Below are 13,728 nucleotides of genomic sequence, written 5' to 3'. Positions count from 1 at the left end.
TTTTGAGAACTGTTAATAGTCTAACTGAAGCTGCCTGCTCCCTGTGATATAACTAATCTGAGTCACAAACTAGATACAAATTTTTCAGATGAGTTTCAAACTGATTTTCTTTTTCAGTTTCTCAAGATGAATTTTATTTTATAGGAACTTCAAAGACTATTGAAATACTAATTCATAGGGGTTGAAGCTTTAATTTTATGGTAGGTGTAGTTTAAGAATTTAAGTGCCTTTTGCATCTTATAATGAGTTTATGTCATTATGTCCTAGGTTCTCCAGGAGAAACAGCATTTAGGGCTACTGACCAGGGATACGACAATGACAAACAGTTCAAGAAGGTAATTACTCACCTGCAAAACTCAAAATGTCTTGATAAATGGGTATTTATTGTTTGAGAGGTTACCAGTAGCTACTTGCAGATGTTTATTTGAAGCAGCTTGAATAGAGTTTATCATTTAATTTTTGTTTTCATGGACAGTAGATCTTGTTTCTGTTAAATTTCTAAATTGTCATGTTGCTCATTCTTTAAAGGCTTTTCATTTTTCCTATTTTTATTTTTAAAAAATGGAAGAAAACCAATCTATATCAGGAACTTTGTAAATAATCATATAGTTATTTTTGCAACTAAAATTGTCTGAACTGGGGCTTTTCCATAAACAACTTTACTGTATATGCAGGCATGTATACATTTATATCACATTAATACTGCATGGCAATATATAGTAAACCAGCAAATCTCACATCTTAAAACCATTTTTTCCCCCTGTTGAACAGTGATGGATTTCTACACGAAAATTAACTTATCTTTTTATTTCCGCTTTGTCTGTAAACTGTCAATTTCTATTGTTTTGTTTTCTCTTGAGTGATTGCTTAGCACAGATTTCACTGTGGGAAACATAAAAAATACCTTACTGTTGATTTGTGAAGCAGTGGCCATCTTAGTTCATTGTCCTTGATAACTAAATTAACTGGAATTTTTACTGAATGCCACTAATATAATTAAAACCTGTTATTAAGCTGTAGTATTTTTGGATGCAGTTGTCAATAAAACTTTGGCCGTGGAACTGAAAATAGCAGCCCATGTGAAATCAGTATGACTTAGAAAATTTAGTCTGGTCTACTGGATTTTTTTTATTCCAATTATGTCTGACAGGTTGTGCTTAGAAACTGTTGGTTTGCTTATTACTGTGATCAGCCTTCAAACAAGGCTCATTTGAGTACCTAACAAAGCATAATCACCGAGTTTGTTAGTGGGCAAAATTATTATTTGCAGGACAATGAATTAGATGGCCTTTTTGCACTCAATGCTTGCCACTGTCAACCAATGCTAGTTCAAGAATTGTGATTGTATGGATGCATAAAATGCTGTAGTATGATATTAAATGTGTCTGATGAGCTGGTTTTCTTTGTTCATTGTGAAGGGATTAGTAATTGATAAAGGAATTTAGGAATTGCTCATTTGGAGGAATGTTCTGAAGAATTGTTATTGGGCATGATCCTCAGACAGGTCTCTAAAACCTTTCAGCAGAATGAATGAGGAACCAGTTAGCTTGTAAGGTAACTTTGAGAGAGTGAAAGATGTCCTGAGCACCAAATAAGAGTGCACTGCTACCTGCCAGCTAATGTACCATATTTTTAAAAAAGAATTAAAATTACTGGAGTGTTCAGATACGTAATTTAAATAAATGGAGTTTCAATCTCTTTTTACCTGCATTAAATAAGAAATTTTGTTCTGGGACAAAGAAGAGAGAAGAGGGTTGTAAATTTATAGTGTAGTAAAAAGATCTTGTTGCACTGTACGTGAGGGACTAGTTCAGGCTTGTATTTGAAACATTAGTGTTACCTTCTTGGAATATCTTGCACTATTGCCTGTCTCTACAAAAAAAAGAAATAGCTTCCTATTAAAGCAAGCAAATTCCGAAGCTTAGCCTTTGACATTAAAGAAAATGGATAGTGGTTATACCTGTGATGGAGTTGGAGTGAAAAATGTGACTCAGATATTGATTGGTTTGTGCTCAGATAGTCTTTCTCTGCTTTGGTGCTTTGGTAAAATCTCATGCCTTGAAGAACCTGCTGCACTATTGAGGAGTTGGCAGTGGGTGGTTGGCTCGCTCAGCCCACGCTGGGTCGGTGTGAGAAGCGGCACAGTATCCCACAGCCCTTCACTGCAGCTGCTGCTGGAGGGGGAAAAAGAGACTTGAGTAAGGAGTATCACTTGACTCAGATATTTTTTGTTTTTTTTTTAAAAAAACATTCTTGTTTGTTTCGTTCTTTCTTGGCAGTTATGCAATAAAGTTTCCATAACTTGCTCTTTTTTGTGAATAGCACTATTATAATCCTAACTTAATCTCCAGTTTCATGTTATAGGTACTCTGGATAAAATGGTGATATTTAATCAAATTTTTAGAGATTGATCTCTTTATCCACATTATTTTCATGCCTTTGCATTCCTTTTCAATTAAAGAGAGAGTCATACTCAGCTGAAGTACATTATATGAACTTTTAGTGTCAAATGATGGAAGGGGATTTAAAGCATATGCATTAACAATGTCAGCACTTGTTTTGCCTTTTTTCTAAATGTATTTTGCACTCAGATTCTCATTATTTTGCAGGATTTGTCCCAATGTGTCTTTCAACTATTGTTTCATTGACAATGAAAAGAATTATATAATGATTGTAAAGAACTTGGATTTTGAAATCTTATTAATAGATTAGGTGTTGTTTTTTCTAGATAAAATTCTTTAAAATAAAGCTAGTTTTACACTGGAATGATTGATTTTGGCAGAAGGTACACAGAGGGGTAGTGCTACATGAGAGAGATGTAAATATTTTTGTTTGTGTCTTGGTTCATACCAGCCTGGGTGTTGTGTGGGTAGTTCTGTGCTATTTAAGGTTATAGATTTTTAAAAATATTTGTATTGTTTATTTTTATATTTTATTTATATATATAGATCTAATTTTATATTCATTTCTAATTATGAGCTATAAATGATGAAATAGAATATAAAAGAAATAATAAGATTACTGACTGATATACAAAGAAAAAAGTGTTACAGATAAGCTTTTTATGTCACTTTATTTTTTATTAGAATATTATTACATGGGGTAGCTGTGGCTGAAATGGGCTTTTCATGCTTTATTGTGGAATAAGAATATGTGGCAGATGTCTCAGAAAGTAATTGCTCATTAAACAGATTTGGCGACTTCAAACATTTGTTACATTTCCTGTTTAAATGCTAAAAGGCCTTCATGGCAAATTTTGTTCAGTGTTTTTTCTTGCATTTTTTAGACCCATAACATAATATTTAGAAGGAATGTGTTGGGTGATATTGAGAGTTTCCTTGTCTGCACAATGGCAAAATAGTATTATTGTTCCTCAAGTATTAAGTGTAGCTGTGAGGGTCTCTCTCCTTGCTGCTGTTGGAAATGAATCCTGTCGCCTGGTTCCTGGCGCTGCTCTAATGCATTTGCTACTCTGGCAATAGAGACATTTATCAATCTTGAAGTGGTTCAGTAAGATACAAATGGGAAGATTGTCTACTTGAAATTATACAAATCACTATTTAACAAATGTTTTTATTTGGTCATTTGATTGTCTCTCTCCTTTCTCCATTTTCTCCTGTGTTGTTTATCCTTCTGTGTACATGCCTGTGTGTGTATTTCATGCAACAAATGTGTAACTTGATCACAGATGTCTTGAATTCTTACACCAAAGTTCTATTTCAGGGTTTGTTTTGATTTCTGAAGTACATTTTTGAAACCTTTCATTTCACTGCCTGTTTCCCTAGAAGATGATGTAGTATCTTTTAGAGAGCATTATTTAAATACTTCATTAATATTTTTGTCTGCATTCTTTGCAATAAACTGTTCATAAAATTCCAGTAGATACTGGCATGGTATTTCTAAACTGATTCTGAAAGACAGCTTGCCATTATGGGAATATTTGGTGTGGAGGGAGAAGAGAAGAAAACTAAGCTTTGTGGAAATGCTGAATGAGTAAAGGAATAATGATGTAGTTTTAGGGATTTTTGAAGTGATCAGGAAGGATTATGACAGCATGAATTTAAGCTGCAGTGTGTTACAGAAGTGGAGAGGGGGCTTTTTTTTAAATGCTCTAGAAACTATTCTAATGCTAGTTTGAGAAAGTTGAGTAACAGGCAAAAATCATCTTTCTATAAACTGTCTCTGGTTTGCTGGGAATAAAAGCAAAAAGGTAACCTTAACAGACAAAGCTGAGCCTGTTAGTTACTGTGCACAGCTCTGTGTAGAATATCCAGAACACTGTAGATACACGCACAGTTAAGAAAAATTGCTGATACTTAAGAACTTCTAGTATGAAGAATTAAAGTGAAATTCTGAACACTTTGAGAATATTTTAAAGCCAGCATAGTTGAATTTAGATGAATTTAGATGCTCAGTTAAAGTTGAACATAAAATGTAGCTAAATATTGATTGTTTTGTTCTACCTTGATTTGCAAAATGCAGTTTTGCTGGCTCGATCTGCTCCAGGCAGCAAGATCTTGCTAATGAAATTTCACTTTTGTTTGAACTGACCCATATCTGTTTTTTCATCTGTCTTTGTTATGCCCTTTGGTTTAACTTTGTTCTCCTTACACCCCAAATTTTCCTCTCCTTTTTATTATAAACTCATGGCAGGGCCTGCTTGGTGAACTCATTCTGTTACAACAACAAATCCAGCAGCACGAAGAGGAAGCACGCAGAGCCGCTGGCCAATATAACATGGGCTCATCCCAGCAGAAGCGAAAGGTGATGGCTTAAGGAACAATATATACTGCATTCACACTAATCAAATACTCCAACCTTCTGTATTTGTATTAGGAAAATCTAACTAATTAAATCATGGACCCAAATAATCACTACAGCCAGCTTCACTACAGTGTAGTGTGTATGCGTAGTCCTGTTTCAGTTTAACCAAGTTGTGTTTAAAGTCAAACAGGTACTTTGTGTCACTTGGAAATTGTATGTTCTCTGCCTCTGTAAAAACTGTTATTTGTCCGTACATTAAAAATGCATTTAAGGGAAGCATGTGAATTAATGTCAAGTCAGTTTACTGTTGCTTATGGAAGCTCTATCTTGTAAGAGTGTATCTATTTACAGGCACTGTATCTCTGGGAGCCTTTTTCTCTGTTTTATACTGTTACTAGTCTGAAAATGACAGCAACTCCTTAGAAACAATTTTGCGCAGACAATTAAATACAGCTGTATCTGCTGTATATTAACCAAAGGTGGTCCTTTGTCTGTTCTCCATCTTAAACCGAAACTTACATTGATATGTTGTGGTAGTTGAACATCTGCAGTTCAGTTTACTTACTTAATTTAAGCCCAGGTCATTTTATTAATTACTATATGGTTGAGATTAATTGGGAATTCTTCCTAAATTGGGATGTTTTAGTTGTCTAGTCTGTTAAAATCTGTAATTCTTAACCACATTGCTTTGTTGGGTGGTTCTGTGTACCCTCAATAGTTTTCTGATTACTTGTACTTTTCAACTGTTTTGGAATTGACCACTGAGTACAGAACTTGATATCCTTTGCATCTGAAGATAAATCCTATGAAAAAGGAACACACTAAATGTGAACTAAAGTTTAGGCATAATTCATAGTAATTAATGTAGTTGTCATTTTTTTTAGTCTCTGAAAGTATAATAGTATTTCATACTCAAATATTTTACTTTCAAATTGTTTTTATCTTTTAGGGTTATAATCCCTGGCCACTTTAAACTTTTAATTTTCCTTTAATTTAAACAAAATATGGTGAAAGGCATTTCTTCCTCATTTAATTTTTCAAAATTATTTAGTTAGTATTCTGTCTGGATTTAAAATAGCATTGATGTATTCTGTCCTCCGTTACAATGAGTCACAGCATTGTACTATAAAATATAATGTAAATGCAATTATTTGCCATTATTTTATCTCAGTAGATGTCCTACAACTCTTCTTGCATTCATGTGTATTTTAGTAAGAGTAAGATGTCTTCAGTGGTCTAAATATTCTCTATTTGTTCAGTTACTTGTTGTTTGGGTTTTTTTATTAAAAGTAATTCCTTCAGCCTTTGTCAGGTTGTATACAGTTTATTGAGAGAGCTGGAGTGTAGCTGGAATAGTAGCTTGAAGTTTATAATGAAATGTATGAATTGAAAAAAATGCTGAAAAGGCAATATATAAAATATATAAAAAATTATCAGCCTCATAAACACAATCAAGAAGGAAAATGAGCTTGATATCACCTTTGTTTCTGATTGAAATTCCACTTTGCTAGTAGTTCCATTAGTTGCAATTAATTCCACAATTCCCAAGCTGTAAAGCAACTTCAAGGGCTATGTTTGTAAATGTTATCCTGCCCTCCATGGCAGGTGCTTCTGTTTTCTGAGTGTTGGAGGTCTATTTACATTTACATATAAAAAGTTTTAACTTAGTATTCAAGTGTCCCATTTGGCCTACATGCTTTATGACAAGGAATGTGTCTTTGTCACTTTAGTCTTTTTGCTTGCATCAGATTGAAAGAGGTGGTAAGCTGTTTTCTTTACTGTCTTAGTACGGTGATATGCCTTAAAAGATCCCAATCATTGATAGAGATTCTCCTTCGGAAGAATATTTTTTTCCTGTCATTGAAATAAGTCATTGCAGGTCCTTTTGAAAATATGTAAACTAATCTTTTTTATTTTTTCACTGAGTTGACTTCCTTACCTCTCTATTAGAGAAGATGATAATTTTATTTCCATTCTGGGAAGTTTTGTTGCCCAAATTGCTTGCATATTTTTCCAATTTTATATAATTACTCAATATTAAGTCTAATGCAGTTGTGAGTTGAGTAATAGTAAGAACCATCTCACAATCAGGAGAGGACACTCAAAACAAAAGTGGGATTGTTTCCAGTTGGGTATTTTTTGGTCGGCCTTATCGTAAATATTTAGCAGTATTATTTTTGAGTCTTATACAGCTGCACCCTGCATGACTGCTTGAATGCATTTAGTCTGGGCCTTGATAGTTTCATTTATATTACTGGAAATCATTTAGTTTTGTAGATTATCAATTTAAAATTATTTGTAGTCTCATAGGAGAATATAAAAGGCCAATAACTGTGGTTTCAGAGGTACTGGATTTTCAGAGGTAATTATGACAAATAACGTGAGAAACGTTGTTGGAAAGCAACCACTGTGCAAAATGTTTGAATCTATAAGGAGCTTTTGGTAATCTTAGTAAACAGGTATCTGCATCTGTGTGCAGGAACCCTTGATTAAAACTGGCTCTCCAGTTTTCTTTTGTCATTACTCTTTATGCTGGCTATGGGGAAAGAAGGAGGAATCTTGATGTACAAACCGTGCTGAACTGGTTTAAACAAATAGTGATGTGCCTGTATAGACATATTTTAATGGTTGATTTTTTTGTGTAGAAATCACAGATGAGTCATGTGTGGCTATTTGTACTTCAAACTCTTAGCTTTAACTTTTATTGGCAACTTTAAAATTTTTAGCACTGTTATGGAGTACATGTTCAAAACTGTACGAACATTGAAATCACACCTGCACCAAATGCTGAGACAAATACATCATTCTAGAGCTGTTTGTTATTTTTGACATGGCTTACCTAATTGTCCTTGTTAGAATTAATCATCTAGTGCTGGGTAATTTTTTGCTTCATATCTTGCAACTTGCAGCTCTGTGCAATATTTTGACTTACTGTGTTGAGCATAAGCCTGCAGCCCATGCAAGCAGTGCCTGTGTAGTCAGAGGTGTCTCTCTGAAGGGATGGACTTCAGAGGTGAATCACACCCCCACAAGCCCTTTGAGAACAGGTTGTGTAAAAGCAGAGACCAGAAAATCTGCAGCACATGGAAACACTTTGTTTTCCTTATATTTCCTCAATTTTCATGTTTCTTTTGACTCTCCACACCATTCTCTTTGCCTTCCTATTTTTATTTTCCCCTAATGTCTCTGAGGTGTTGAGACTGTGTGTATAATGTAAATGCTTATTTACATATATCGCCTTGTGGCAGCACCAAGTCCTCTGTGTTAAACTAACCCTGTTTCTGATGTGCTCTTGCTGCTACGGAACTAATTATCAGAAATTAATAGCTAATTTACATCTCTTCCTCTTTGCTATTTATGAATCAGGAAAATTTGGACAAAGATGAAAGTCAGCTTGAATTTGTTTCTGTAAAGTGCAGATGCAGCTCTGTACATTACAGTCTTAATAGCTAAATAATAATCACTATGAATAATTGTAGATTTTTTCTTGTTTAGTCTGTAACAATTGTTGTGAAATTATAGTAATGGAATTAATTTATATCTAAATGACAGCTGTCCTCTGCATATTAAATAATATACTCTTTCTGATCTGAAGCTAGCTTGAGTTGTAAATGTCACATGAGCTTTATTACAAGAACTTTATTCAAATATTGAAGCTTTCAGTAATTGTTTAGATTATATTTTTTCTAAATTGAATTATTTCATGAGACAACTATTAGATTTTATGCTGTTTGTAAATATTTACCTCAAAGCAATTTGTATTGCACCATTTATGCTTGTGTCTGTTTTATTAAAAGGGGATTGTTTTATTAAAAGGGGATTGTTTTAGACAACTGTTTATTACATCTTGAAGAACATATTTGGCAAATATTTGTCTAAGAATGATCCTTACTGCCTGATATTATTACGTTAATGCCTTGAATGTCAAAATACATTGTCCTTTAATATCCTAATTTTTCCAGTTTTTAATGTAATTTAAATAACTTTGAAATAACCCTTCAAGACTATCCTACCTAACATTTATGAAGTTATGCAGCATGTTTAGAATTATCATTCTGACAAACAAGTGTGAAAGAAGAATCCTCATGAATATTCAGAAATAGTGAGTACTCTCCTGAAAGTCGTTTCTGTAGCAAGCAGGTGTTTAGTGATAATGCTCATTCAGAGAATGAACATACAAGATCCTAAGAGTATGACTGGTAAAACTACATTTGATTCAGTGGCCAGAAAACTCAACACTGTATAAAGTTTCTTTTCTCTAAGACTACTTTCCTAGTCTTAAGCCTTGAAGGGTTAATTTTTGCATTTGCATGTACTGAAATTCAGACAGTTCTTTGATGTGAACCTGCTGTAGCAGATGGAACTTTCCATCTGCTAAAATTTTTCCAAATCTCAAATGCTGATTGAAGAATTTTACTTGCTTTAAAAGGCATGTAAAGTCAGTTTTCTTATATGGACTGAAGCTCTCAGTTTGTGATTTGGTTTCTTACGGGGGTTAAACTAAATACGTGAAAGTAGCCATGAATATTTTTTTCGTAGGTTTCTGACAAAGAGAAGATTGATCAACTTCAAGAAGAACTTCTACGCACTCAGGTGACTTTTCTGAGTTACTGATGTCTTAAGTAGTGATTTTTGTGCAGCAGATTCAGATTTAGTACACAAAAGCACTCCTGAAATACATTTGGTAAAAATGCAGTGCTTTTTTCAGTCTCCAGGTTCAGTTTATCAGGATTCGTTGTGTTGGCACAGACCAAAGGTCATTCCAGTCTGTTTTTTCTCTGACAGTGACTTACAGAATGCAAGACCTTGTTCTAACAAAGTTTTAATCTTCTTGATTAGCAAAGCAGAACTAGTTATTTTTAAGCTAGATTTTTTTCAGGGTTGATGAGTATTAGTCATGTTTGTCAGTATTTTGGTTTGCTTGCTTGCTTTTCTTAAGTTGATGTACTTAATCTTTTATCTGTAGGCTTCTAAATTGACTCTTTGGCTCAGCCACATTGTTTTGATATGGGTTTCTGTAACCTATTCATGTATTTGCTAGTTTTGAATGCATTTATTGCTGAATTCTTTTTAATAACAGTTTGAAATTTTATTTGTTCTTAAAAAATGCCCAGGCCAAATGCGTTACTACATCATAGAAAATGGTTTCCAGAGTAGATACCAAAACTATACATACATACATATATATATATATATCTCATCTTAAGAGTTCTATCTTAATCTCCTAAACAGGATTGAGCTGGTACAGTTGTGTCTTGAACTGAGGTGTTATGCTGAAAAAAGAGTCTAAACTAGGCTTGAAAATTCAGATTTAAGCTGTGTGATCTTTTGATTGAATGGCCAGTTCTCACTGACACTAATTTCTGTCTTGATTCCATATGTGTATCTTCTTTTAAAATGATGCTTAAGATGGTTAAAGATTGGTTTATGTATTCCCAAGTTGGAACAGTGTGGTCTTATTAGGACATTTGAAGCAAAGGAGTTGCATTGGGAAAAAATTTCTGATAGTCTTCTCTTGATGGGCTTGTATTTTTAATAAATGTAACAGTCACAAAAGTTTCTATATTTTTGAAGGACTTGCCTGAGGGATTATACATTTTTCATAGGTAAGACCTTGATGATGCAAGTGTACTATTTCCATAATTACAGGAGTATATTTACTGTTTTGTAGCTCAAATACCAAAGAATGCTCGAGCGACTAGAGAAGGAGAACAAAGAATTAAGAAAATTGGTACTGCAAAGAGATGACAAGGGAATTCATCAGAGAAAGTTAAAGGTATTTATGTGTTAAAAAACCACACAGAAATGTAATTATGATATATTTTCCACTATTTCCATGATGCTATTCTAAATTGTGTTTGTTTGTTAACTCATATATGAACTTTCAACATTAGTTTTAAGATAGTCCTTCTAATTCTTTGACTCATCCAGACTTTTATGCATCACTTTTTTTTTTTTTAATACATAGCTTTTGGAAATGGCTTCAGTTGAAGAGCACAAAGGGCTTAACCCATCTAACTAAGTAACTTACCCAAGTGACTGGAAAATGCAGATTGGGTTCTTCAATGTAGCTTCACTGTATTTTCTTACAGTCTTGCTTCCAACTCTTCTTGCACACACAGTCTGATACCTTTGTATGTTGTCATGGGTCTTACTGAGTTTGGTAGGAAAAAGTTATGGGGTCAGGAAGCATCATTTAATGGCTCTATAAATCCAAGGAGACTGAACTAAGTATGCTTTTACTTTTGCCTGCCAACATCCTGAACATTCTAAAAATGGATGTTTTCCAACTCTCTCTGCATCACTTGCTGACCAATATTGATGTTGCTCTTTCCTCTGAGAATTGGAAGATAAAAAGTTCTTATTTGTACAGAATTAGATTGATAACTCTATACCCTTGTTAATGCTTATTGTTCATCAAACTAAAGATACGTCTTGATGTTTAATAGAAGGAACTCAATTCAGCTTCAACTTGGACACTGAGCTCTGTTGTTCTCTTATGGTGTTCATAGGTAAGAGCTCTCATTGTCTTCCTTCAGCAGGGTGCTGTAGTATTTTCATCCACAGAAGGCAAGGAATGATTTTACTTGGTATTGTACTTCATAAAACAAATTGTCTTAATTGGCTGTGTTTTCTTTCTGTACATCTTTTCTGTAGAAATCCTTGATTGATATGTATTCTGAAGTACTTGACATCCTGTCTGATTATGATGCCAGTTATAACACTCAAGATCACCTACCTCGAGTAAGTACATAATAAATTGAATGGTTTTTATGGAAACACCAGTCTTATATTTGAGTGGAGCCTTTAATTATATTCCAGAATAATCCAGAGCTAGTGCTAGACTGTTTTCTTGTGACTCCGGTTTTTTTGCTTAAGACATGTTCTCCGTTTTAGAAGCAATAAGATAATTTTGAGAATAACCAGTTTACCTATGTTAAGTCTGTCTTGGCTTATAGATAAACCCCTGTCTAGTTCAGATATTGCTGCTGTGCTCAGCTTTTCACTTTAAATGGTTTCACATGGGGCACCGCATCCTCCTTGACTCTGTAAAATGACTGTTGTTTCCCAGTGTGTGTGAGTGGAGGTCAGAGGGTAAGGTGTCCTGCCTTCTCCCTGCAGCAGTGCTGCTGTTGGAGTGCCCGTGGGACTGATTGCTGGTGTAGGGAAGAGTCAGGAATGGTTCCTGCTTGCACAACTGCTTGTAGCACTGGTAGCTTCTATAGGAAACCGCTAAGATGCAGAAATGACAGCAACTACTTCAGAATTCAGCTTTCTCCAGGCAGAAGAAGCACCTACCAGATGAATAACATTTTGCCTTCTGAAAGGATTTTGTACAAGAAGAGAAGAGCTGCCTGCCATAAGAGCAGGCGCCTCTCTTCATTAGCTGGCCTGACAAGGTGTTTTGTGGGCTGTACTGTCTTAAGCAGAATTCAGGTTTTTTGCATGACTACAACTCAGTATTTCTTCAAATATTCCAGCTTTAAACCAATGCATTTATTATTGAACAGAATACAGCTGATGTTGATAAAGATTCATGTCTTTCTAGTCAGCTTTTGTCTAAGCTTCCAAAATGTTCTGCTGAAAACCAATGGCTGTTTCAACTTTCACTTAAGGTGGTGGTGGTTGGAGATCAAAGTGCAGGAAAAACCAGTGTGTTAGAAATGATCGCCCAGGCGCGCATGTTCCCTCGAGGGTCTGGGGAGATGATGACACGTTCCCCTGTAAAGGTAAGAAACATCATAATCTCTGAATCTGCATTTGCTGTGTTGTTCTCCCTCTGGTTATGCCATTAATTGAAGTATACGTAAACATGTTTTTATATAATGGCTATAAGCAAGGTGGTTGTTTCAGCCAATGACAAAACCTCTGCAGGCCAATATAATAATGCATGTGTACTATCTGTATAGTAGTTGTACTACCTACCATTAAATAGTCCTGCGCTAAATAAGCATTACACATAGATGTGTTTCTGCAGCGGGAAGTGTACATATGCTGTGTATTTATGTTTCTCTGTGTTAGATTTTCTGTGTTTTCTCATTAGGCTTTTACCGTTTAGGTAACCCTTAGTGAAGGTCCCCACCATGTGGCTTTATTCAAAGACAGCTCTCGGGAGTTTGATCTGACCAAAGAGGAGGATGTAAGTATAAAGAAGTGACTGGAAGTTAATGTGACTTTTATTAGTTCTCTGTAAAGAAATTGTATCTTTGTGATCTGTTTAATTAGAGTGAAATTTGGTATTTTGCTTTTCTTACAACAGCTTGCAGCTTTGAGAAATGAAATAGAAATCAGAATGAGAAATAGTGTGAAAGAAGGGTGCACTGTTAGCACTGAGGTAAGACTTGTCAAATATTCAGTGGCAAATATCTGTACATGTGTATCTTTTGTAAGTGTTCTTCAGCTAGGATACTGTGGTGAATCCAGTTTGTGCATACTTAATATTTTGCACTATGGAAGGTGTATTTGTACTGTTAAAATCAGTTTTATATCAGTTACTTGCATTTGAAGTTGTACTTCATATTTAAAATATACAGGTTGCTGCTGATTGAAGCATATGTGTGTAAATATGCATTTATATAGTTTTATATGTGTTTGTGTATGTAACTACATGAATTTCAATTTTACCTCCCAGACCATCTCCTTAAGTGTGAAAGGTCCTGGTTTGCAGAGAATGGTATTGGTTGATTTACCTGGAGTCATTAGTGTAAGTATGCAATAAATTAAAAAAAAATTAAAAATTAAGACATGTAAATGAAGTAATGTTATTGGTGAGAACATTGGCTGTTGGGGGTTTTTAACATCTTTTTTCCTTTTTTTTCTCATTAAATATATATTTCCATATACATATTAAAGACTGTGACATCAGGTATGGCTCCAGATACAAAGGAAACTATCTTTAGCATCAGCAAGGCCTACATGCAGAATCCTAATGCCATCATCCTCTGTATCCAAGGTAATTAGAAT

At 34.5% G+C, this 13,728-nt stretch overlaps 1 protein-coding gene across 5 annotated transcripts in view; it reads left to right on the top strand.

Annotated features, from left to right (window-relative positions):
• The window catches only part of OPA1 (OPA1 mitochondrial dynamin like GTPase), a 50,628-nt gene that overhangs the window by 5,768 nt on the left and 31,132 nt on the right, over window positions 1-13,728 (top strand). For 3 of the 5 annotated variants that reach the window (XM_071567072.1, XM_071567070.1, XM_071567071.1), the window contains 10 exons: window positions 268-335; window positions 4,654-4,764; window positions 9,304-9,357; window positions 10,436-10,540; window positions 11,422-11,508; window positions 12,381-12,494; window positions 12,824-12,904; window positions 13,025-13,099; window positions 13,397-13,468; window positions 13,618-13,717. In XM_071567072.1, the coding sequence (XP_071423173.1) occupies window positions 268-335; window positions 4,654-4,764; window positions 9,304-9,357; window positions 10,436-10,540; window positions 11,422-11,508; window positions 12,381-12,494; window positions 12,824-12,904; window positions 13,025-13,099; window positions 13,397-13,468; window positions 13,618-13,717 (867 nt within the window). The remainder of the gene's footprint in view (window positions 1-267; window positions 336-4,653; window positions 4,765-9,303; window positions 9,358-10,435; window positions 10,541-11,421; window positions 11,509-12,380; window positions 12,495-12,823; window positions 12,905-13,024; window positions 13,100-13,396; window positions 13,469-13,617; window positions 13,718-13,728) is intronic. The other 2 variants (XM_071567074.1, XM_071567073.1) reach the window with 1 other exon arrangement.

Source organism: Pithys albifrons, chromosome 11, assembly GCF_047495875.1.
Source record: "Pithys albifrons albifrons isolate INPA30051 chromosome 11, PitAlb_v1, whole genome shotgun sequence".
NCBI classification, from domain to species: domain Eukaryota; kingdom Metazoa; phylum Chordata; class Aves; order Passeriformes; family Thamnophilidae; genus Pithys; species Pithys albifrons.
Note: the sequence above shows the minus strand (reverse complement) of the source record. Positions and strands in the feature narration are given on the sequence as shown.